Raw genomic sequence first — 27,096 nt, 5'->3', positions numbered from 1 at the left:
CCCAGGTCATATTTATCAGGCACCAAACGGAAGAAAATGGACTGAAACAGGGAGGGACAACTTGGACTTGCCCAATAAGAAATGCTCATTTTCATTTCAGATGAGAAACATTTTTAAACGTTTTCTGCTGCGTGCCCTGATGAACACAACACTGACATACAAAACCTTGTCCTATGCTGAACTCTGCCTGCCTGCCTAACAGAGAGAAAACCCTCTCCTGGCACATGCTGCAGAAAAACACTGGCCTGAGGGCCACTCATCTGGGCAGAAAATAAGCATTTATGGCAGCCATGCAACTCTGGGAACTGGCTCTGACTCCCAAGAGATCGAGCTGAGACGCGTTGCGATGCATTGTTTCTCTGGCAGTAAAGTGCTCTGCATGGGAGAGAGGATTTTCCGATGTTGCCACCAATTCCTATGTGCAGCACCGTCTTCCACCAGACAGGGACAGTACTGTTATCCAGTCGACAATAAAATAAATGCAAATCTAAAGATACTCATAATCATACAAATCTCTGATTCAGCCAGTGCTGGATCCACCGAAGGTCATTTAAAGAGTTGTAGAAAGACTCGCTTCACTTTTCCTCGTAGGATTTGATCTCGAGTCGACTCATATCCTTTGACTAAACCCTTTTTCACCCTGCAGTCTGTTTGGCCCATTCTGAGCCTTGCTTTCTTACCCTATCATCTTCTCCTCTTAGCTCAAAGGCGAAATGCACTCCCCAGAACAGGAAATAGCAACGACAGACTGCTGTACTGAGGATGAAATACAGAAGGTAATAACATTGCTACGTGACAGAGCACTGGAGGTTACCTGAATCTTTACAGTCAGAAAAGTTATTTAGTTCATGCCATATCTCCTGCTATTCAGAATGCATCACCTTCTTGTACAGCAGTATTAGCTGCGGTCAAGCGATGTTTTTCTATTGTACGTTTGGGTCCCCAATAAATCTATTATTATATGACTATTATATTGTTCTCTATTGTATGTGCAAACAACACAGTGCCAGTAAGCCAACATGTTGCTATTTACACTAGGGATGGGCACAGTTATTCTAATATCCGAACAGACAGTAGTATTAGATTACTTGCGAGAGAATTCTTATTTTAAACATTTTTAAGCCTATTTTGTCTAACTTGCGCGAGTCGGTTTGGCTACTTTCTCCCTCCCCCTAGGTGTCAGACACACCAGACCCTGCTCCTCCGCAACCCTCCCTACCCGTCTGTGCTGAAACAAGCACAGTGCACCGCGTGAGCAAGTCCCCATTGAAGTTGAAAAATATATATATACATCTTTAAAAACACATGCATTGAATATCCAGATATCCCAAAGAAAAAAAAATGAATGATATTATTCTAATAGTGAAATCATTTCAAATGCCCATCCCTAATTTACACCTGTGATGTCCTCAAGTTCAGAGCTGTCCAGAGGTATTCCCACCTGCATATGATCATGGCATTGCTATTCCACAGGCAGCAGATGAATGAGCCATCCAGGGCAGGCAGCCTGCCTCTGGGACACTGGCTGATCTGAAATAACACCAAGCTATTTCAAACCTGGGTCTGGGTGAGAGGGAAAAATATATCACACATTTTATACCCCACACAACTATATGAAAAAGGAGATGGCTAAAGGGGCCATCCCCTGTCTATATATAGCTTAGTTAACTGTAAAAATACTCAATCTCTATGGCATTTTCATATGCATATGGTGAAAGACAGGTTGCCTTATGACTTGAACTGAATACTTCTGCTGCTCTATTTTCGCTACATACTTCAGTCTGAGACTGCCAATGTTGAAGTCGTTTGTGGTGACGTACAAAACAAAGTCATCAGCGATTGTATCATTTCTAATCAGAGTATCAAAGCCAATGACGAATTGTCAAAACACAGCTTTACCCATGTGTGTTCTGGCTCAACCCATCGGTTTCTGGGACCAATCAGAATAGTTAGAATGTGTTTGCGTTCTAGAAATCCACAGGGAGATAATCAGATCCAGACTCATTGCGGAGAAGAAACTAACGTCAGTGGCAGTGGTGTAGCGTTTGGCCGGAGCAAGGAGACTGGGTAGCCAGGCAACAAGACAGGAGCCACAAAAACAAAATATAAAGTATCCAAGACAATTAGAGGATGCTGTGAGCTAAGATAAAGAGTTTTAATGTGATGACAAGCATCTGAATAAATTTTTTAATGGAGTTGTTAAGCGTCTGTTTCACCACATGCATGCCTTGTTCAGTTGGTTGGAAGACTTAGGCTATTGCTATTCTTTTAGATAGCATAAACGACACATTTTAACATTACTCAGACTACACACCTGAGTGAACATAAGAGAAGCAGTTATTCAACTTTGGTGCTTAAACATTCCAACAGCACAACTAGGAAGAAAAATGTCCATTCCAATTTGGCCCTCTCTAGAGCAGTTCAGACTCACTCCCAAAATGTTAATTTAGAGCCCTGCTATTTAATGCCATTCAACAAAAGACAATTAACATATGCCTGATAAGTTAACATACCAATGATTCCATTGAACAAAAATAAACTGATTGATTTTACCTTTCACTTCTATTTCACTGAAAGATATTTGCTATTGGAAAAGTCTAAGTGGGATCCTTGGGACGTCCAACTCTCACGTCACCCCATTGAAGTTGACATTTAAAACGGTTAAGGTAGGAATTAAAGTTAGGGTTTAGGTTAGGGACGTCCCAAGGATCCCACTTAGCGTATATTTGCTATTGTGCAGTGGAGAGGAGAGCAAGCTCTGACAAGAAGGGCTCAAGGGGTTCCCTGACATTTGAAACAGGGTAGAACGTCTGTGGAAAAGACAGGAGGAGAGCAGTGCTCTGAAAAAGGGGCAACATAATAATTGAACTCTATTTGGCTATTTGCTGCAGTAGCCTCTCTTCGAAAAGCCAATGCAGAAAAGGGAAACTTTCTTGGACAAGGTTCCGGAGGGTAATTACAAATGTGGTCAATGTGCTCAATGCAGCTTCATGTACAAACGCAACTCATTTACCCACCCCCGCACAGGACAAAGATTTAAGATCAAAGACCTGATTAAATGTCCTTGTGGTCTGTCTTACATAGGGAAAACCTGCAGAAGCCTTAAGACACGGATCTGTGAGCACCGCAGCAATATATGGACAGGTGAGACAAAAAAATCTGGTTGCTGTTCATTTTGTACAAGCTGGACATCCTATTAGTTCTCTGAGATACATTAAAATAGAAATTGTCAAGATGTCACGCAGGGGAGGGGACATTGAGAGGAAACTTCTTCAAAGCGAATTTCTGGATCCACAGGCTCAACACACTGTCTCCTCTTGGACTTAATGAGGAGTTTGACTTAACCGTTTTTATAGTTTCATAAAGTCCAAATTGTGTGTTTAAAAGACATTTGAACATTGTATGAATATTACTGTAAATATTGATCGCATTCCTTGTATATGATCATATATTTTGATACATTGAATGTTAATATTGTGAACCTCTGTTATACATTTTTTACCTCCTGTTTCAGGAAGTGATGTCACTGAGTACTGCCCCTATATATATAGGACCTTCCACCCCCACCTGGGATATGGATGCCTGATGAAGACCTAAGGGTCGAAACGTTGTTAGAAATAAATATCACCTGGGAGCATGAGCAGCAGTGTGCAGCGTTTTCCATTCTGTTTTTCAGAAATATAAACGAACAGAAGATGTTAGAGCAGGGCTCGCCAACCCTGTTCCTGGAGAGCTACCGTCCTGTTGGTTTTCAATCCAACCACAGTTGTAGATAATCAACCAGCTAATTATTAGAATCAGGTGTGCTAGATTAGGGTTGGAGCGAAAACCTACAGAAGTGTAGAGCTCCAGGAACAGGGTTGGAGAACCCTGTGTTAGAGAAATAGAAGAACAGAATAGATTATTTAATTTTGTAAGTCAATACAGTTGACTCAACTGCTGTGTGGATCAAAATAAACCATGAAAACGATTAGAGTTAAGACCAAGCGTCTAGGTCTGTAAATTCTACCTTTTCAAGCGGGCTGTCATGTGCCTTTTACCTCTCCCCCGAATGCTCAGTTTGGCCGGGCGGCCAGCTCTAGGAAGAGTCTTGGTGGTTCCAAACTTCTTCCATTTAAGATTGATGGAGGCCACTGTGTTCTTGGGGTAGGTCAATGCTGCAGAAATGTTTTGGTACCCTTCCCCAGATCTGTGCCTCGACATGTTGTGGAAAAATCGTCCTTATCCTCATTAAAAATAATGCACTTTCAGATTTTTGTAGAATCAAGATAGACTTTATTACACAAGCAATAGAGCCGAGCTGGTCTGCAGAGCAATTACTTTCCAGCTCTCAGTTCTCATCCTTTATACAGTATAATTTTTACTCATAATCCACGGCTTCTAGCTTAATCCCTCCCTGGTCAGTTCACTCCATCATTGTTTCCCAACTTTGACCGCCCCGAGTGGCGCAGCGGTCTAAGGCACTGCATCTCAGTGCTTGAGGCGTCACTACAGACCCCCTGGTTCGATTCCAGACTGTTTCACAACTGGCCGTGATTGGGAGTCCCATAGGGCGGCGCACGATTGGCCCAGCGTCGTCTGGGTTTGGCCGGTGTAGGCCATCATTGTAAATAAGAATTTGTTCTTAACTGACTTGCCTTTGTTAAATAAAGGTAAAATAAAAATAAATACATCTCTGTTTGACTCCTCCTCGAGTCACTTTGTTTGTTTTTAATGGTGGCGTAATCTGACTTCTTCTCCTGTTATTACTTAGTTTTTGGAAACAATAGTGGCGTGACCAAACCTATTTAGTAAATATAAACCCTTTAATGCTTCTTAATCCATATACATTTTTTTTGTAATATATATACGTATAGGCGTTTCATTCTACAGCATGCATGATTCATATAATTGGTTTGTTATGTTGTCCACCTTTGCGTGAGACAGAGTAGTTAACTAAAAATCTCCAATAGACACGATCCTGTCTTGGAGCTCTACAGACAATTCCTTCGACCTCATGGCTTGGTTTTTCCTCTGACCTGCACTGTCAACTGTGGGACCTTATATTGACAGATGTGCCTTTCCAAATCATGTCCAATGAATTGAATTTACCACAGGTGGACTCCAATCAAGTTGTAGAAACATCTCAAGGATGATCAATGGAAACAGGATGCACCGGAGCTCAATTTTGCGTCTCATAGCAAAGGCTCTGAATACTTATGTAAATAAGGTATGTCTTTCATTTGTTTTTATTAGCAAACATTTCTAAAAACCTGTTTTCACTTTGTCATTATGGGGTATTGTGTGTAGATTGATGAGGGGAAAAAATTATGTAATCAATTTTAGAATAAGGCTGTAATGTAAGAAAATGTGGAAAATGTAAAGTGGTCTGAATACTTTCCAAATGAAAACAAGGTTTGAAATTATTATGTTTTAGTCAAATATTATTTCTGTTTGGGCTTCTTGTGGTCAAAAATAAATAAAAAAAGCTTTAAAAATGTGCAGTCTACAAATTATTACAGTAATTATGTTGATGTTCTGGGCCCTCCAGCCTGGTGTCATAGACTAGACGTAACATAGTAAATGTAAATCGGCCAACTCAAATTAGTATGATACACTATATATACAAAAGTGGTTTTGGCTATTTCAGCCACACCCGTTGCTGACAGGTGTATAAAATCGAGCACACAGACATGCAATCTCCATAGACAAACATTGGCAGTAGAATGGCCTTCCTGAAAAGCTCAGTTTGTCAAATTTCTGCCCTGCTAGAGCTGCCCCGGTCAACTGTAAGTGCTGTTATTGTGAAGTGGAAACGTCTAGGAGCAACAACAGCTCAGCCTCGAACTGGTAGGCCACACAAGCTCACAGAACGGAACCGCTGAGTGCTGAAGTGCGTAGCGCACAAAGTTTGTCAGTCCTCGGTTACAACACTCACTACCGAGTTCCAAACTGCCTCTGGAAGCAACGTCAGCAAAATAACTGTTAGTTGGGAGCTTCGTGAAATGGTTTTCCATGGCCGAGCAGCCGCACACAAGCCTAAGGATCACCATGCGCACTGCCAAGCATCAGCTGGAGTGGTGTAAAGCTCGCCGCCATTGGACTCTCGAGCAGTGGAAACGTGTTCTCTGGAGTGATTAATCACGCTCCACCATCTGGCAGTCCGACGGACGAATCTGGGTTTGGCGGATGCCAGGAGAACGCTACCTGCCCGAATGCATAGTGCCAACTGTAAAGTTTGGTGGAGGAGGAATAATGGTCTGGGGCTGTTTTTAATGGTTTAGGCTAGGCCCCTTAGTTCCAGTGAAGGGAAATCTTAACGCTACAGCATACAATGACATTCTAGACGATTCTGTGCTTCCAACTTTGTGGTAACAGTTTGGGGAAGGCCCTTTCCTGTTTCAGCATGACAATGCCTCCGTGCACAATGCGAGGTCCATACAGAAATGGTTTGTCAAGATCGGTGTGGAAGAACTTGACTGGCCTGCACAGAGCCCTGACCTCAACCCCATTGAACGCCTTTGGGAGGAATTGGAACGCCGACTGCGAGCCAGGCCTAATCGCCCAACATCAGTGCCCGACCTCACTAATGCTCGTGGCTGAATGGAAGCAAGTCCCCGCAGCAATGTTCCAACATCTAGTGGGAAGCCTTCCCAGAAGGGTGGAGGCTGTTATAGCAGCAAAGGGGGGGACCACCTCCATATTAATGCCCTTGATTTTGGAATGAGATGTTCGACGAGCAGTGTCCACATACTTTTGGTCATGTAGTGTATGTTACGTTTGGTATGGTTACATAAGACAGATGGTTACTTAAGGTATAAAAAAAAAGTACAGTGGTTGGTCGGGGTGGATGGGTGGGCGTATAACGCGAACGTCCAACTAGCTAACATTAGCCACTTAGCTAGAATTCGTAACAAATCATACATTTAGCAAATTCGTAACATAATACATTTTTCAGATTTGTAGCATATTGTACGTTTCGCAAATTCGTAAAATATAATACGAATTGTAATTAGTAGCATATGAAATGGGTGATGACATCCACAAATTAATACACACCATACCAAATGTAACAACATATCATACTAAATGTCTCAGATTTAGATACAGAATAATACGAAATGCTCTGAGACCAGGTTGGGCCCCCTGACCAGCCGCTCAAGAAAAAAATCGTCCCGCGGCTATATCTAGTTGATGATCCCTGTTATAGAGTTTACACTTCCTCTTCCAATTATAATGTGGGGAGGTCAAAATGATTTAAAAAACTATCAACTATAATAAAAAAAAAGTTGATTCCTTCTACTTGCCATTATCATTCACCTGATAAGACGAGGCGTGACATTATTTTTTTTGTTAACGTATGACGGGGGTCCCTTGGTGGCCTGTTTGCCTGGGAGGGGGTCCCTGGGCAAGAAAAGGTTGAAAACCCCTGCTGTAGATTAAAGTGAGAAGCCACGTTGCTGGCTACATTGTATCTGTTAGGGTTTAATAATTATAACATTTCACTTTTTTTTAACTAATTTGACGTACGTAGGCTACATTCATTCACTGGAAGAAAAATAAATGCTGTCAATAAGTTCCCTTGCAAAGAACTCAATGTGCAAAACTAATATTGCAACAGTATGCCATTAAAAGTACTAATATTAGAATGAGTTGGATAAAAGTAACATTACAACGACTGTCAACATTGTCATTGTTGCCAAATCACAGCAGCCGCTACTCAATGAGACTGAATTAGATAGATACAAAACAACTGCATAAATGTCGAACTTACCAAAACTTTGCTTGAATCCTAGTTATAACTACCAAATGTTTATATATCCACCTACTGAAATAACGAAACCCCTGTACTTTATCAACTTTTCAGTATTTTCCGCTACAATGCCAGACCGCTGCGTTGCCTCTTCTCTACGCCATGTCGAAAATAGGATGATGGGAAGTTGGAAAGTGGAAACGTCATCGCAGGCAGACACATCCCGCCCCGCTCCCGACTGGATTGGTTTGGGAAGAGGAACTTCTCTGGGATCTTTTCAGAGTTTGGGACGTGCCTGCCAATCAATTTTGAAAAAGCAAGACCGCCCCATATGGTCTGTAGGGGGCACACAAGTAGCCTAAGTGAAATGGTCTGTGAAATGTATTTTATCATTACTTTTCAAATTTCCTGCTTTATATTGCCCTTCTTTCCACTCATAAATAGAGGGGATAACAAAGATCCCCATTCCCACATATTTTATTTGGCTTTCATTATGTCTCACACACCAAAATAAGTGTTGTTATACAAGAGGATGCTGTAAAACTACATAATGCGAAAAAATGTCAGCTAGAAAACACTAAATCATTAGCTTTTTTGTGAGGACAGAATACAACCGCAAATCTAATAAATATGAAGGCAATACAAAATAATAATTTTGAAAAAACCTCTTAGTCCTTATTAATAGAATGCCATTTTGTTCAGGAATGGAAGTCGGCTACAGTAATGCTTTCAAGATCTGTAACACATACAAACACTGATTATAGTCTTGGCCTTTGGAAACTGTTGAAACATTGCACAGCTAGCTAGATTCCAGAGATCGTCTCAGTTCAGTTCATCAGCTGACATCAAAGATAGAATGAAATGAAGGATCCATCCACATCACCTCTCCGTCTGTCTTTACTCAAGCGTGATGTGGCCCTTGGGGGTTCTTTCCACATTCAGTGTTGGGGTCACACTCCAGCATCTCCGTGATCCACTCATCATCCAGGGCCCCCTCGATGAACTCCTCCAGGCTGATGGCTGAATAGAATAATGATATAGAATAAAATAGAATACAATAGAATGATCCAAATTATGTTTACAGCCTTGTATTGGCTGTACACTCACAATATTTAGTTACAATCACAAATCCCAGAAAATACAGTTCAAGGCAGGGCTGGATGATTACAATAGAGGAAGAGGGACTGCAGCAATAGGTAACCAGCTGACTGGGATGCTGTAGGTTTTGTAACCTTAAATTAGGATTACGTTTGTTTTGAAATGGTTTCTGTGCGATCCTTACCATTTTTGTCTTTATCCAATCTTACAAATATTCTGTTGGTGCACTCCTCAGCTGTAAGTGGGTTTGGCTTGGTGAACAAGGCTGCCACACTCATCTTCTACACAGCCTGTGTAATCAGAGACCATATACTTTGTTGTGAAATTGGACATTTAGCACCATCTAGTGAATAACAAGCACAGTAACGTCCGCTACAAATGCAGCGCCAGTAGGCTCCCATCCTCCCATAGCACCCACACAAATTCCACTAATGATTCAATGATATTGAATTCCTCTGAGAAGTGTTCTGATCTTGAGCAAGGACGTTTGAGCAAGGCAAAGAACAGTAACATTGTTCAATTTGCATCCACATAATGTGTCCTAGCATTGCACCTACCCCTTGGGATGACAATGAAATATAACGTATTATATAATATCTATATGGTTAGGACGTACCTCCATGATCTCCAGCATCTCTCCCCGCAATATGGCTCCATTTCTGTCTTTATCGTGGAGTTTAAAGGACCAGCATAGCTTCTCCACTGGGGTACCTTCAATCAGCATACTGATGGCTGTCACATACTCCCGTAAATCAACAACCCCATCCTGTGCATAACCCCATAACCTCAGTCTCTCACACAGTACTAAATATTCTAGTAACACTTTACCTTAAGTTGCCCTTATATCTGTGTGGTAACGCCTGTTCCCTATTCCACTTGTGTACAAAAGGCTTAATTCTACTACTACGCAATTACAAGGCAATTACCTGTAGTACTTTTTTTATTTGTATGTACTGACAACATATTAGTACAATTTAGTTATATAATAGTTACAGTGATACTACAAAGGTAGCAGAGCAACAAAATGCAAAGTATTGCAAGTATTTTGTAAAGAATTATGCCAAAAACAGTGCAGCAATACAGAGCTGTCTGTTCTGAGGATGGCTAACATTGGAAAAAGTATTGAGATAAGACTGAAAAGACTAAAAGTGTGTTTAAAGAAAGACTTGAAGATAAGAAAAGTACATTTTTGGTGCCTACCCTGTTATTATCCAAGGTGCTGAATATCTGCTCAGCGTAGCTGACTCATTGCCCACAGTTTCTCCGGAACTCATGCAGAGTGATCAGTCCACTGGGGCACTCATTCATAAACTTTCTATCACAAATAGACAACCAAAGAAAAGAACAGAGAAATATTTTGAAATGAAAATATTAAATCCTCTAAACTATAAAATTATATCTAATCAATCAATAGCGTAAAAGGATATAGATTCAGCTGTATTATGAGTAACGGTTTTAAAACTGCTTTAAAAAGTGGCTGTTTCTTGGTTGAAACACATTTGTACTGTATGTCACAAAGACAGAGTTACAGAGATTGATAGAAAATGGCAAACAATGGTAGCTAGACTTTAACAGACGCTTAGAATTGACCTTTTCCCTGTCAGTCTCAGAGACTTTTATCCTACTTTTGTCCTAAAAAAGTTCAATGGATTTCTTAAGAGGTTCAATGTGTAATACAGTAGATTGCTTTTCTTGTCTTTAGTTGAATGGCCTTTGGTTTTTATGGTCACTTTCTGATTGCTATCATTTGTGAACAACACACATTTTATGTTGAACTTAACCTCTACGGGATTGGTGACCTGTATACGGGATGGTTGAGCTAACGTGCGCTAATGTGATTAGCATGACTGTTGTAAGTAACAGCAAACCTTCCAGGACATAGACATGTCTTATATGGGCAGAAAGCTTAAATTCCTGTTAATCTAACTGCACTGTCCAATTTACAGTAGCTATTACAGTGAGAAAATACCATGCTATTGTTTGAGGAGAGTGCACAACAACAAATAACTTTTCACGGCAACTGGTTTGATACATTCACCTCTGAAGGTAAATAATGTACTTACATTCAGTAATCTTGCTCTGATTTGTCATCCTAAGTGTCCCAGAGATAAAATGTAGCATAGTTTTGTTTGATAAAATTCATTTTTATATTCAAATGTAGGAACTGGGTTCTACAGTTTGAACCCGTGCTGTCTCTGGCTCCACACCCACCCCGCCTGGCCATCTAGATGTGTGAAAGTTAGTGTATAAGTTAATGATCCATCATGTATAAACTTACATTTTGTATTACCATATCATTTTTGTATGTTCTCTATAGTTATGTACTTGAAAATGTATCAATTGACCAATTCTGCACATTTGGGCAGACTTGATACAAAATAGTCCGTATTGCAATGCTTCACTGGATCAACCTGAAACTTTGCACTTAAACTACAATATTATATTGCAGCCTTTCTCTTGCATTTCAAAGATGATGGAACAAAAAAATGTATGATCTTTTACCAGATCTAATCTGTTATATGCTCCTACATTAATTTCACATTTCCACAAACTTCAAAGCGTTTCCTTTCAAATGGTATCAAGAATATGCATATACTTGCGTCAGGTCCTGAGCTACAGGCAGTTAGATTTGGGTATGTCATTTTAGGCAAAAATTGAAGAAAGAAAAAGGTCAGATCCTTAAGAGGTTAACAAAAAAATTTATGAATATTTTGAAATGACACAGCTAGAATTCTTACCTAAACCACTCATCGAGCTCTGTGACATAGGTAGTTCCTCTCCTGCAGGGTAGATGCAGCCTGTCCCAACCTCAACAGAATGGACCCGCCACAGTGCCGACTTTATGTACACACCACAACCTGTTTTCACAAAGTGTCTTAGAGTAGGAGCGCTGACATAGGATCAGGTTCCCCCAGTCTTATTTATTATGATCTGAAAAGCAAAACTGATCCTGGATCAGCACTCCTACTCTAAGACGCTTTATGAAAACGGAACCTTATATCAGCTTACCCGCGCGGTATCACATTTGTAAAATTAGGGAAATGTAATCCTCCTAGTAGGTGGGCAAAAAGGAGGAGAGGGAGGGGGTGAGTTTGATCTAAACGTAATTACCAAAAAGCAGCTGTAGTCATGAGTGACCTCATTATCACCTCTACAGGGAAAGTGTCGCAGTAAGGCTATGGATTGAAAGAGGACATTTGTACAGACAGGAAACAACAACATTGACTTAATATGAAGTGCGCATGTGTGTGTGTGTATACCCGAAACACCACTGTGAAGTGAAAAGAAACTAATGTTTATTAAGAATAACCTTTTTTTCACAAGACAACTTAGTGAGACAAAGCTTCTCTGCCATAAACCAGACCTGTTGTAGCAGCAATAATGCCATGAACTTTTAAGTGCTTCTTAAGCCCACTAATACAACAAACAAACAAAACATATATACTAACAGTTACACTATATTAAAAAAAAACTGACAGGTGATTTTGAAGCTGTAGATGTGAGTGTCACTGACTAGCCTCCCCTGCTAACAAACAGCTCTTCTCAGAGCACACAGGTAAACGGCCGTGCTTGTGTGTGGATAGGCTAAAAGGCAAGGCTAATAGTGGCCAAGTGGGATCCCTGTGCCACAAGCACTCGAAACATGGGTTTGGGGAATATCTAAATTCTAGGGCATCTGCATCAATTGGGAAACAGTTTCTGAAGCCTTATCAGTCCACAGATAACGGTTTATGGTTACTAATTCACAGGCCTACACACATACCGGTCTGTCTCATACCCTAGTTTGTCTTATAAGGCAACAAACACAAAAACAAGTATTTTTAAAAAACAATAAAAGGATACAAAAGCAGCTGCATGCAATAGAATCAGCTAAGCAGGACATAAAAGGAACAAAAAAATAACTACATTTAACTATACCCTGGATAATGTTTAGGATTTCAAACTGGGACAGGAGCAGTTGAGGTTGACTCTAACCAAAGTACAGAACAGTACTCGACTTCCACTCAATGCCACCACACAATGACAATAGGGTGGGCGGTAGCCCTACTGTACAAACGTACACTTGAACGGTCTCACAATTCAGGGCATTCACAAATACAGTACAATGATATTAGAATAAAAAAATAATCTTAAAAACAAAATTCATACAACTTTTTTCCTTTTCTAGGACCAGCCTGTATCTATGGCACATACTTTCACAGCTCGCTTACTTGTTGAGGAGCACTTGCGCCGCCATTGAAGGCTCTACTGTCTGTGCGTGCCATCATCTGGGATCAGGCTTGTGATTGGCTGGATTTGACGTGCCACCAATCGTGTTTTACACTTCCGATTAATCCCATGATCCAATACACAGTCGCTAGGGGAAATGCCCTACCATTTAATGTGTTGAGAGGTAAGGTGGGACTGAGGGTTTGTAATATACGTCTCAGGTATCCAAAAAGCACAGGTTTTTCATCCATGCAGAAATGGCATGAGGCACTTTAGACACCGACAGGCAGTAGGGGTCCTAGTGGGATTGGTTCCTCCCTCAGTATTGAAGCAAAAGCGGAGGTCCAGAGACAGTGTTCTTCAGAACTCACAATACACCTCCATCCATCCCACCCTCAGAACAGATTACTGGCACAAAACGTGAAGAACAGACATTAAAAAGAGACGACCGTGGTGGATGGGCTAAAACAGCAGTATGCACACATGCATTTTAGTTTAAATAGCATCATTTTCAGACATTTCATGACTTTGGTTCTTCAGTCTTACCTCACATAAGGCTGACACAAAACCATTATTCATTCCACCACATTTAAAAAGCATGCTTCTTATAGTTTGGTGGTGCAATGGTAAGATGGACAACTCCAAATAAAGTAGTTGGCTATTTTTGTTACTTGTTTCTTTGTCCATATGTACCTGTATTACCAATAGCAAAACAAATTTGATCACAAAAAAAGTAATTGGCTATGGAATCCATATTGCTCGATGACAACCCACTGAAATTCTCAATCATGCTTCATATCATATTCTCATTTTGGCAGCATGCCCATTAATTTATAACCTCTGAGCAAACTTGTTTGTCAGACAGGTTAGGTTGTGACTAGGAGTTGGAACCTGTTCGGGGAACAAAACCAAAAAATAACATTTTAGAGGAACAGAATCAGAACAAAAGTGATCTATACTGTTCCGGAACAGAACCGTTATTTTCAAAGCAAGGGAACTGGTTAATTAGTTATTTTACGTTCCGGCCATTTTTTCCCCAGTCACTCTGTCACTCAGAAATGTATTCCAGTGTCTGCCTGCCAGCTGGAAATCTTTGCCAGTGTCTGTAGGGTACCTATCTCTCCCACTCCGAAGCCTAGGCTATTAGCCTACTGACATTACAAGTGTGATTCCGAAATTAGGAAGATACATTTTTTTATTTGAGAAGAATGGATCAACTTTAACACTGCTAGTTAAGGATACTATACTTATCACGTTTCTCATTGGATTTATTAACTACAAAAAGGTAAAACTTGTTTTTATTTTAATTCTGGTGACGCTCTGCACACACACAAACTTCTGGTCTAAGGTTAAGCCAACTCTTGGAAGTTCAAAGACATTCAACGTTCCTTCATTGAAGCTGCTCCTCCATAGGTATAATTCTGTGGGCCTAATTCAGATAATGCATGTCATAACAAGATGCCCAGAGCTTCAAGCCAAGCCTCCTCCACCCTCTCTCGCTCGCTCTCTCCCCACCCACAAAATTTCAGTCACATCTCGCGCCCTACACTTGTCTGTCCAATGCATGTAAACAACTATTACAGCTTGCCCACTCCATAGCAAGCTGCTCTAGCCACTGTCGTAGTAAATATATAATGTTATAGCTTGGTCTGACTAAAATCTTGTGCATGACCCATTTTGTGTTGGGCCTTTGTATTCAATACAATGCACAAAAGAGTCCTATCTTGTCAGCCTTATCAGCAGGTGGCTAAGGACAACACCCACGCCATAGGTCTCTCAGTTCTTCCAACTCACGAGTTCTTGCTCTGAGGACACACCCCCACACACACACACACATACACACACACATACACACACATACACACACATACACACACACACATACACACACACACACACATACACACACACACACACACACACACACAAAAATCCCCTTCTCTTAGGCTGAACATCTGAAGACAGAGAACCCGACTCAGAGCCAATGCAACAGTGATACTAACCTGGAGGGGACCTCGCCCAACTCATCAGGACCAATCAGAAGATCAGAACTACTAGATTCAACCTACTTCATTTTATTGTATAAAATGTCAGCACACAATGTTTCGGGGCTCTCTCAGATATCTCCCTACGAGATTGACGAACGGGTCCGTGCACGCGATTCCAGATATCTTTACCTCTGAATAAACTGCCTTTATTATACCATTATCCACCCTGTCCAAAGTCTCTACTTGGTCTCAGTTCTCCAGTAAACTTGTTTTATCAACACCACACTGATTGGTCAAGTAATTTAAATGTCGAGCTAAAGATGTTAAAAAAGGTACAGAAAGGAATGATATAAACTGTAATTTTATGGGGGTTCGAACTGGTTCAGAACTTTATTTTGCTGGTCGGAACAGTGGAACGTAACGGAAAATAATTATGGTTCTGTTCAGAACTAACCAATTGTAAAATAATTTGTTACAAACCTTGGTTTTTACCAATAGGCGAGAGAGAGAGATTTATACAGAACATATTGATGTTCTGGAATGTTCACTCTGCATAGTAGTCCCTTAAAGAATCCACACACCACAAACTACTCCGTTTACCTCTTAAGTAGCACCTCCTGAACGAGCCGTATAAGACCGTAGTCTATAAGTGCATTATGAAACATGAAATTAAATCAAAAGCACAGGCGTCATAAAGCCAAGAAACGTTGTAAAAAAAAAAAAAAAGAATCACTTTACAACAATACCAACGTCTGTACTGCCACATACTATAGGTGTGTGATATATAGCCTGAGAAATAAACACTGCTACAAGTGATAAAAAAGTGTAAAAGATTGAATAAACATGAAATGGAGGAATGGAGGGGGTGGTTTCTGTTCTGTTGCTCCCTGAGTGATCCCTGATTCAGAGATCATTTATAAACTGTACACTTTGATATAATGTATTTGATACATCTCAACTTAAATTATATTATTAAAGTCTATTCCCTTATGACCTCCATTTCTGTTTTTAAGACTGTGTCAAGATTGCGGGTGGATGTGGCATTTAACCATACCAGGTCTTCACACTTCGGTCCAAATGCTGTGTGCCAGAGAGTTGGTGGTTAGGCCGTGACTGAGTGGCACGCACGCACCCACCCACACACTCTGATGGCGGACTATCAATGACTCTCAATGTCAACCAGACCTGTGTTCAAATACATATGTATTTAAGTATTTTCAAATAATGTGGTGCCGAATCAGCTACTTCTATTAGATTTTTCAAATGATTTCATATAAATAGCCTACTATTTGAGCCTAAGTATTTTCAAATGGTTACTTCCAAATATATTATTTCAAATAACCCTAGGACCAAACAGACCTGCGTTCAAATGCATGGTAGTTTTTAAATAATTGTATAAATACTGGTTATTTTCAAATACATGCCAATACTTTCCAAGTGTATTTCCAAATGCATTCCAATATTCAACTACTTGTATCTTCAAATAAAACTATTTCCGCAAACTCCAAACATATCGTGGAGCATGTCGGGATAGCACTTTGCTCTAACGCCTGCAGCCTTGTTGGCTTGGCTGAAGTGGCTATCGTAGTGTCTAATTAGCCCCTACACCCATGATGATTTTCACCCCCTCTGCTTTGGGACATTTGTGCATATGGCGGAGGCACGCGTAAAAGCGCAAATGGAGGGTCAAGGGGCGAAGGGAAGGGAGTGAGTTGGGATTCAGCCAGTCTTACAGGATGTGACACGTGGGGACACAAAATGGCTGCTGCTCAAATAGGCCACGCCTCCTAAGGCCACTCCAGAGATTGGGAGACACTGTGGGCGCGTTCCTCTGCCCAGGCGTTGCTGACGCATGCCAGATCTTCCAATCCCTGGATAGGTATTTTACGTATTAGCTAACCACATCATATGTTATAGCAATCTGTCAGTCGATGACACAGTCGATGACTTGGCAAGCAATCATTGGTAGATGCATGCAACGTCTGAGCAGGGGAACGTGACCTGTAGGTCTGAGGAAAGCAGATAAGTCAAAACAGTCAAAATGGCCGCCTGAAAGGCTTTTTAGGCACAGCTTCAGACTCTTCTCTTCCACCTAATGAAAGTGGTGGCGAGCTGGTGTCCCTTATCGCCAATCGATCCCATTGTCTTTTTTTAAAGCAGCCACCTGAAGATTACACAGCTTATGTGGAAAAAATTAAACAACAACTAATAAATAAATACAAATCTGTTTTAAAAAGAGAGCTGATACCTGGTGATAGAGAAAACTGTACTGAGGGAAACGCTGTGTTCGGGTCGAGTTATAGAGAGCTGCAGTGTGTTTCAGAGAGCCGGGGGGTCAGTGCAGTGTGTGAGATGTGGCGAGTTTCAGTAGAGCTGCGCCAAAGAGGGACCAGTTCAGAGGGACCAGTTCATCTCGTCCATGACCACAGCCTCGCCCAGGTTGGCGTCCGTCTCCAGCAGGCTCATTATCACTGCCATGGCTGCCTCATCATTACTAAGGCCTCCCAGGCCGGGGTCCATCATATTCTCCATATCCAGCTGGGAAGTTTCCCCTGGGGGAGTAGAGACAGTGAAGCAAAGAGAGAGCGAAAGAGAGGGGACAGAGAAAGCGTGAGAGACAGAGGGGAAGAAAGAGAGAGAGCAAGAATATTACCATCACCAAACACTCTCATATCAGTATCACAAAGGACAAGGACAAATTCTAAACTAGTCAAGGTTATAATGGGCTAGATGTGGTGTTGTACCCATGAGTGATTCTCCTGCAGGGAATTGTGGTCTTCTGTGTTCTTGTTGTTCTCCTTCCTCTGAACTGGACTTCCCTGGCATCTCCAGGTCTGCCACCTCTCCATTTGGCACCTCAATGAGACATGGGGAAAAAGTTACTAAAGCAATACATACATTAACACACACACGCTCATGCTCACGCTGACACACTGCGCACACACACTGGAGACTTACGTTGCTGCTGGACAGTGTGAGTTGCAGAGGAGACTTGTCCTTCAGCACAGTGAAGGGGCTGACATTACCGCTGGATGGGGATGAGTTCATCCTAAAACAGACAGATCAAACTGATGACAACAATCACACACACCTCAGGCATTTCTGTACTTGTTTACTGCTTTGGTACAGAGACAACAATGCCAAACAGAATATATCCAGTGACCTGTACCAACTACATCCTTGTTCACATTCAAGCATAGCTAATTCATAATTCTATAAATTAAAGAACAACATATTTTGATCTCTAGGCACTCGAGGGTCCAAACTTGTGCGCCTTTTATACCTGCAACTTCTCTGGAGTGTTTTTGACAGCTTATTGCAGTTTCAAAAGTTTCACCAGGAATCACAACACCCGGATCTTGTCAAGAGGGTGCCATGCACTGAAGGTTGCAGATAGAAATGTCTTGTAGAGCTGACACGATTCCCCAAATGACATACCAGTTGTACATCAAATATTTCTATTGGAACGTTGCCCCCCACTGACCCAGTTCTATAGCTATTCCTTCACAGGCTGCTATTCTTCATCCACAAGTTGATGGGCATCCAATGACATCATTATCCATAAAGAATAATATACACTGCTCAAAGAAATAAAGGGAACACTAAAATAACACATCCTAGATCTGAATGAATGAAATAATCTCATTAAATACTTTTTTCTTTACATAGTTGAATGTGCTGACAACAAAATCACACAAAAATTATCAATGGAAATCAAATTTATCAACCCATGGAGGTCTGGATTTGGAGTCACCCTCAAAATTAAAGTGGAAAACCACACTACAGGCTGATCCAACTATGATGTAATGTCCTTAAAACAAGTCAAAATGAGGCTCAGTAGTGTGTGTGGCCTCCACGTGCCTGTATGACCTCCCTACAACGCCTGGGCATGCTCCTGATGAGGTGGCAGATTGTCTCCTGAGGGATCTCCTCCCAGACCTGGACTACAGCATCCGCCAACTCCTGGACAGTCTGTGGTGCAACGTGGCGTTGGTGGATGGAGCGAGACATGATGTCCCAGATGTGCTCAATTGGATTCAGGTCTGGGGAACGGGCGGGCCAGTCCATAGCATCAATGCCTTCATCTTGCAGGAACTGCTGACACACTCCAGCCACATGAGGTGTAGCATCGTCTTGCATTAGGAGGAACCCAGGGCCAACCGCACCATCATATGGTCTCACAAGGGGTCTGAGGATCTCATCTCGATAACCTAATGGCAGTCAGGCTACCTCTGGCGAGCACATGGAGGGCTGTGCGGCCCCCCAAAGAAATGCCACCCCACACCATGACTGACCCACCGCCAAACCGGTCATGCTGGAGGATGTTGCAGCCAGCAGAACGTTTTCCACGGCGTCTCCAGACTCTGTCACGTCTGTCACATGTGCTCAGTGTGAACCTGCTTTCATCTGTGAAGAGCACAGGGCGCCAGTGGCGAATTTGCCAATCTTGGTGTTCTCTGGCAAATGCCAACGTCCTGCACGGTGTTGGGCTGTAAGCACAACCCCCCACCTGTGGACGTCGGACCCTCATACCACCCTCATGGAGTCTGTTTCTGACCGTTTGAGCAGACACATGCACATTTGTGGCCTGCTGGAGGTCATTTTGCAGGGCTCTGGCAGTGCTCCTCCTTGCACAAAGGCGGAGGTAGCAGTCCTGCTGCTGGGTTGTTGCCCTCCTACGGCCTCCTCCACGTCTCCTGATGTACTGGCCTGTCTCCTGGTAGCGCCTCCATGCTCTGGACACTACGCTGACAGACACAGCAATCCTTCTTGCCACAGCTCGCATTGATGTGCCATCCTGGATGAGCTGCAACTACCTGAGCCACTTGTGTGGGTTGTAGACTCCGTCTCATGCTACCACTAGAGTGAAAGCACTGCCAGTATTCAAAAGTGACCAAAACATCAGCCAGGAAGCATAGGAACTGAGAAGTGGTCTGTGGTCACCACCTGCAAAAGCAGTCCTTTATTGGGGGTGTCTTGCTAATTGCCTATAATTTCCACCTGTTGTCTATTCCATTTGCACAACAGCATGTGAAATGTATTGTCAATCAGTGTTGCTTCCTAAGTGGACAGTTTGATTTCACAGAAGTGTGATTGACTTGGAGTTACATTGTGTTGTTTAAGTGTTCCCTTTATTTTTTTGAGCAGTGTATATACACAGTACCAGTCAAAAGTTTGAACACACCTACTCATTCAAGGGTTTCTTTATTTTTTACTATTTTCTACATTGTAGAAACTATGAAATAACACATGGAATCATGTAGTACCCAAAAAAGTGTTAAACAAATCAAAATATATTTTATATTTGAGATTCTTCAAAGTAGCCACCCTTTGCCTTGACAGCTTTGCACACTCTTGGCATTCTCTCAACAAGCTTCATGAGGTAGTCACCTGGAACGCATTTCAATTAACAGGTGTGCCTTGTTAAAAGTTAATTTGTGGAATTTCTTTCCTTCTTCATGCATTTGAGCCAATCAGTTGTGTTGTGACAAGGTAGGGGTGGTATACAGAAGATAGCCCAGCTCACATAAGCAAAGAGAAACGACAGTTCATCATTACTTTAAGACGTGAAGGTCAGTCAATACGGAAAATATAAAGAACTTTGAACGTTTCTTCAAGTGCAGTCGCAAAAACCATTAAGCGCTATGATGAAACTGGCTCTCATGAGGACCGCCACAGGAAAGGAAGACCCAGAGTTACCTCTGCTGCAGAGGATAAGTTCATTAGAGTTAACTGCACCTCAGATTGCAGCCCAAATAAATGCTTCACAGAGTTCAAGTCACAGACATATCTCAACATCAACTGTTCAGAGGAGACTGCGTGAATCAGGCCTTCATGGTCGAATTGCTGCAAAGAAACTACTACTAAAGGACACCAATAAGAAGAAGAGACTTGCTTGGGCCAAGAAACAAGAGCAATGGACATTAGACCGGTGGAAATATGTCCAAATGTGAGATTTTTGGTTCCAACCTCCGTGTCTTTGTGAGACGCAGAGTAGGTGAACGGATGATCTCCGCATGTGTGGTTCCCACCGTGAAGCATGGAGGAGGAGGTGTGATGGTGTGGAGGTGCTTTGCTGGTGACCCTGTCTGTGATGTTTCAAGGCACACTTAACCAGCATGGCTACCACAGCATTATGCAGGATACGCCATCCCATCTGGTTTGTGCTTAGTGGGACTATTTGTGGATAATTGGCCCTCTTTCTGGGACTCACCCACAAACAGGACCAAGCCTGACCTGCTGAGGAGTGACGGACTCCATCCTAGCTGGAGGGGTGCTCTCCTCTTATCTACCAACATAGATAGGGCTCTAACTCCTCTAGCCCCACAGTGAAATAGGGTGCAGGCCAGGCAGCAGGCTGTTAGCCAACCTGCCAGCTTAGTGGAGTCTGCCAATAGCATAGTCAGTGTAGTCAGCTCAGCCATACCCACTGAGACTGTGTCTGTGCCTCGACCTAGGTTGGGCAAAACTAAACATGGCGGTGTTCACCCTAGCAATCTTATTAGGATAAAGACCTCCTCCATTCCTGCCATTATTGAAAGAGATCGGATACCTCACATCTCAAAATAGGGGTTACTTAATGTTAGATCCCTCACTTCAAAGGCAGTCATAGTCAATGAACTAATCACTGATCATAATCTTGATGTGATTGGCCTGACTGAAACATGGCTTAAGCCTGATGAATTTGCTGTGTTAAATGAGGCCTCACCTCCTGGTTACACTAGTGACCATATTCCCCGTGCATCCCGCAAGGGCGGAGGTGTTGCTAACATTTACGATAGCAAATTTCAATTTACAAAAAAAAAATGGCGTTTTCATCTTTTGAGCTTCTAGTCATGAAATCTATGCAGCCTACTCAATCACTTTTTATAGCTACTGTTTACAGGCCTCCTGGGCCATATACAGCGTTCCTCTCTGAGTTTCCTGAATTCCTATCAGACCTTGTAGTCATAGCAGATCATATTCTAATTTTTGGTGATTTTAATATTCACATGGAGAAGTCCACAGACCCACTCCAAAAGTCTTTCGGAGCCATCATCGACTCAGTGGGTTTTGTCCAACATGTCTCTGGACCTACTCACTGCCACAGTCATACTCTGGACCTAGTTTTGTCCCATGGAATAAATGTTGTAGATCTTAATGTTTTTCCACAAAATCCTGGACTATCGGACCACCATTTTATTACGTTTGCAATCGCAACAAATAATCTGCTCAGACCCCAACCAAGGAGCATCAAAAGTCGTGCTATAAATTCTCAGACAACACAAAAATTCCTTGATGCCCTTCCAGACTCCTTCTGCCTACCCAAGGACGTCAGAGGACAAAAATCAGTTAACCACTTAACTGAGGAACTCAATTTAACCTTGCGCAATACCCTAGATGCAGTTGCACCCTAAAAACGAAAAACATTTGTCATAAGAAACTAGCTCCCTGGTATACAGAAAATACCCGAGCTTTGAAGCAAGCTTCCAGGAAATTGGAACGGAAATGGCGCCACACCAAACTGGAAGTCTTCCGACTAGCTTGGAAAGACAGTACCGTGCAGTACCGAAGAGCCCTCACTGCTGCTCGATCATCCTACTTTTCCAACTTAATCGAGGAAAATAAGAATAATCCTAAATTTCTTTTTTGATACTGTTGCAAAGCTAACTAAAAAGCAGCATTCCCCAAGAGAGGATGGCTTTCACTTCAGCAGTAATAAATTCATGAACTTCTTTGAGGAAAAGATCATGACCATTAGAAAGCAAATTACGGACTCCTCTTTGAATCTGCGTATTCCTCCAGGGCTTAGCTGTCCTGGATCTGCACAGCTCTCGAGGGCCTGGGATCGGGAGAGACACTTAAGTGTTTTAGTACTATATCTCTTGACACAATGATGAAAATAATCATGGCCTCTAAACCTTCAAGCTGCATACTGGATCCTATTCCTACTAAACTGCTGAAGGAGCTGCTTCCTGTGCTTGGCCCTCCTATGTTGAACATAATAAACAGCTCTCTATCCACCGGATGTGTACCAAACTCACTAAAAGTGGCAGTGATAAAGCCTCTCTTGAAAAAGCCAAACCTTGACCCGGAAAATATAAAAAACTATCGGCCTATATCGAATCTTCCATTCCTCTCAAAAATTTTAGAAAAAGCTGTTGCGCAGCAACTTCACTGCCTTTCTGAAGACAAACAATGTATACGAAATGCTTCAGTCTGGTTTTAGACCCCATCATAGCACTGAGACTGCACTTGTGAAGGTGGTAAATGACCTTTTAATGGCGTCAGACCGAGGCTCTGCATCTGTCCTCGTGCTACTAGACCTTAGTGCTGCCTTTGACACCATCGATCACCACATTCTTTTGGAGAGACTGGAAACCCAAATTGGTCTACACGGACAAGTTCTGGCCTGGTTTAGATCTTACCTGTCGGAAAGATATCAGTTTGTCTCTGTGAATGGTCTGTCCTCCGACAAATCAACTGTACATTTCGGTGTTCCTCAAGGTTCCGTTTTAGGACCACTATTGTTTTCACTATATATTTTACCTCTTGGGGATGTTATTCGAAAACATAATGTTAACTTTCACTGCTATGCGGATGACACACAGCTGTACATTTCAATGAAACATGGTGAAGCCCCAAAATTGCCCTCGCTAGAAGCCTGTGTTTCAGACATAAGGAAGTGGATGGCTGAAAACTTTTACTTTTAAACTCGGACAAAACAGAGATGCTTGTTCTAGGTCCCAAGAAACAAAGAGATCTTCTGTTAAATCTGACAATTCATCTTGATGGTTGTAAAGTCGTCTCAAATAAAACTGTGAAGGACCTCGGGCGTTACTCTTGACCCTGATCTCTCTTTTGTCGAACATATCAAGACTGTTTCAAGGACAGCTTTTTTCCATCTACGTAACATTGCAAAAATCAGAAATTTTCTGTCCAAAAATGATGCAGAAAAATTAATCCATGCATTTGTTACTTCTAGGTTAGACTACTGCAATGCTCTATTTTCCGGCTACCGGATAAAGCACTAAATAAACTTCAGTTAGTGCTAAATACGGCTGCTAGAATCCTGACTAGAACCAAGAAATTTGATCATATTACTCCAGTGCTAGCTTCCCTACACTGGCTTCCTGTTAAGGCAAGGGCTGATTTCAAGGTTTTACTGTTAACCTATAAAAGCGTTACATGGGCTTGCTCCTACCTATCTTTCCGAGTTGGTCCTGCCGTACATACCAATACGTACGCTACGGTCACAAGACGCAGGCCTCCTAATTGTCCCTAGAATTTCTAAGCAAACAGCGGGAGGCAGGGCTTTCTCCTATAGATCTCCATTTTTATGGAACAGTCTGCCTACCCATGTGAGAGACGCAGACTCGGTCTCAACCTTTAAGTCTTTACTGAAGACTTATCTCTTCAGTAGGTCATATGATTGAGTGTAGTCTGGCCCAGGAGTGTGAAGGTGAACGGAAAGGCTCTGGAGCAACGAACAGCCCTTGCTGTCTCTGCCAGGCCGGTTCCCCTCTCCACTGGGGTTCTCTGCCTCTAACCCTGTTGCAGGGGCTGAGTCACTGGCTTGCTGGTGCTCTTTCATGCCGTCCCTGGGAGGGGTGCGTCACTTGAGTGGGTTGAGTTACTGACGTGATCTTCCTGTCTGGGTTGGCGCCCCCCTTGGTTTGTGCTGTGGTGGAGACCTCTGTGGGCTATACTCGGCCTTGTCTCAGGATTGTAAGTTGGTGGTTGAGGATATCCCTCTAGTGGTGCGGGGGCTGTGCTTTGGCAGAGTGGGTGGGGTTATATCCTTCCTGTTTGGCCCTGTCCGGGGTTTCTTCGGATGGGGCCACAGTGTCTCCGGACCGCTCCTGTCTCAGCCTCCAGTATTTATGCTGCAGTAGTTTATGTGTCGGGGGCTGGGGTTAGTTGGTTATACCTGGAGTACTTCTCCTGTCTTATCCAGTGTCCTGTGTGAATTTAAGTATGCTCTCTCTAATTCTCTCGTTCTCTCTTTCTCTCTGAGAACCTGAGCCCTAGGACCATACGTCAGGACTACCGGGCATGATGACACCTTGCTGTCCCCAGTCCGCCTGGCCTTGCTGCTATTCCAGTTTCAACTGTTCTGCCTGCGGTTCACGAAACCCCTACCTGTCCCAGACCTGCTGTTTTCAACTCTTAATGATCGGCTATGAAAAGCCAACTGAGAGACCTGAGCCCTAGGACCATACGTCGGGACTACCGGCCGTGGTGACTCCTTGCTGTCCCCAGTCCGCCTGGCCTTGCTGCTATTCCAGTTTCAACTGTTCTGCCTGCGGTTATGGAACCCCTACCTGTCCCAGACCTGCTGTTTTCAACTCTTAATGATCGGCTATGAAAAGCCAACTGAGATTTATTCCTGATTATTATTTGACCATGCTTGTCACTTATGAACATTTTTGAACATCTTGGCATGGTTCTGTTATAATCTTCACCCGGCACAGCCAGAAGAGGACTGGCCACCCCTCATAGCCTGGTTCCTCTCTAGGTTTCTTCCTAGGTTTTCGCCTTTCTAGGGAGTTTTTCCTAGCCACCGTGCTTCTACACCTGCATTACTAGCTGTTTGGGGTTTTAGGCTGGGTTTCTGTACAGCACTTCGAGATATTAGCTGATGTAAGAAGGGCTATATAAAATAAAATTGATTGATTGATTGATATCATTTGTTTTTCAACAGGACAATGACCCAACACACCTCCAGGCTGTGTAAGGGCTATTTGACCAAGAAGGAGAGTGATAGAGTGCTGCATCAGATGACCTGGCCTCCACAATCGTCCGACCTCAACCCAATTGAGATGGATTGGGATGAGTTTGACCACAGAGTGAAGGAAAAGCAGCCAACAAGTGCTCAGCATATGTGGGAACTCCTTCAAGACTGTTAGAAAAGCATTCCAGGTGAAGCTGGTTGAGAGAATGCCAAGAGTGTGCAAAGCTGTCCTCAAGGCAAAGGGTGGCTACTTTAAATAATCTAAAATATACAATATATTTTGATTTGTTTAACACTTTTTTGGTTTCCATATGTGTTATTTCATAGTTTTGTGTAGAATATAGAAAATAGTAAAAATAAAGAAAAACCCTTGAATGAGTAGGTGTGTCCAAACCTTTGACTGGTACTGTATGTATATATATTTATGGATAATGATTATTTACACACACACACATCTCTGCCCTCCCATTTCTCTGCCACATGTCTGTCTACACTGATAGGCTACCACACGCCATCGCCCCACCTGTTGTAGTCCAGCAGCTCATTAGCGATCTGGGTCCCGATACTCCCCGCGTAGACCATGGTACTGGAAGTACTGGAGATCCCCAGGATGATGGGGAGAGACTTATTGCCATCGTCTAGAAGGAAAACATTCATTAGCAACAGGTTAGGTCAATTTAGCTATAGACCTCAATGCTTATATAACACCAAATCGTCAGCGTTTTCAAGTCGACACCTCAACTGACCTTCAGAAGCCTTGGAATTACTCAACTGTTCTGCTTTGTCCCCAGATCTGTCTGTTCGACTGTGGTCACTGCTGGAGACATGAGAGAATGTGGACACATGAAAGAACCGTTTTGGAAAAAAGGTTTGAGAAAAAAGGTTGAATTACAGTGTCACAAACCTACAACAGTACAGAAAGATCAGTGACGATCCTAAGGAGGAGTAAGGATAAGGCTTGTACTTACGATATGACAGTATTGGTTGACACTATGTATTCTACTTCTTTGGTCCAGGGATTTATAAAACTAAACATCTGACTTTGTAGTGTGACAAAAGAGCCATGTTTCGTTCTGAATTTGTAGCAATTTGTCTCAATTTTCTCTTTACTCCGCAGCACTGAAAGGAAAAGGTGTGAAAGTCTAAGTTAGAGGAGATAGAATAAAGAACATATATTTAACATCTAGGTAATGGTTAGAACAAGGGTAATAATAGCCTAAAAGATGCTTATGGCATGCAAATAGGAATGTTTTTCTTTTTAATTTTTTATGACCATTTCGGGGGAATACCGGAGGGTAACCATGGGAAAACTTGGGGGAATTCTGAAACTAGGAAAAAACATTGAAGTTGGGTAA

General features: G+C 42.4%; 2 protein-coding genes and 1 pseudogene across 11 annotated transcripts in view; all 3 read right to left on the bottom strand.

Annotated features, from left to right (window-relative positions):
• Positions 1–7,920, bottom strand: part of LOC121532258 (liprin-beta-1) — a 46,602-nt gene extending 38,682 nt beyond the window's left edge. For 8 of the 9 annotated variants that reach the window (XM_041838094.2, XM_041838095.2, XM_041838096.2 and 5 more), the window contains exon 1: positions 7,754–7,920. The gene's annotated coding sequence lies outside the window, so the exon portion shown is untranslated. The remainder of the gene's footprint in view (positions 1–7,753) is intronic. The other variant, XM_041838103.2, reaches the window with a different exon arrangement.
• A 709-nt stretch (positions 7,921–8,629) lies between these two features.
• Positions 8,630–13,067, bottom strand: LOC121531226 (annotated as a pseudogene).
• Positions 13,068–17,362: 4,295 nt separating this feature from the next.
• arntl2 (aryl hydrocarbon receptor nuclear translocator-like 2) overlaps positions 17,363–27,096 on the bottom strand; it is a 40,365-nt gene continuing 30,631 nt past the window's right edge. The window contains exons 11-16 of one of the 2 annotated variants that reach the window (XM_041838092.2): positions 26,710–26,860; positions 26,488–26,558; positions 26,265–26,379; positions 17,986–18,076; positions 17,772–17,883; positions 17,363–17,579 (exon numbers count right to left, since the gene is read on the bottom strand). In XM_041838092.2, the coding sequence (XP_041694026.1) occupies positions 17,422–17,579; positions 17,772–17,883; positions 17,986–18,076; positions 26,265–26,379; positions 26,488–26,558; positions 26,710–26,860 (698 nt within the window). In that variant the 3' untranslated portion in view covers positions 17,363–17,421. The remainder of the gene's footprint in view (positions 17,580–17,771; positions 17,884–17,985; positions 18,077–26,264; positions 26,380–26,487; positions 26,559–26,709; positions 26,861–27,096) is intronic. The other variant, XM_041838093.2, reaches the window with a different exon arrangement.

Source organism: Coregonus clupeaformis, chromosome 19 (assembly GCF_020615455.1).
Source record: "Coregonus clupeaformis isolate EN_2021a chromosome 19, ASM2061545v1, whole genome shotgun sequence".
Classification (NCBI taxonomy): Eukaryota; Metazoa; Chordata; class Actinopteri; order Salmoniformes; family Salmonidae; genus Coregonus; species Coregonus clupeaformis.
Note: the sequence above shows the minus strand (reverse complement) of the source record. Positions and strands in the feature narration are given on the sequence as shown.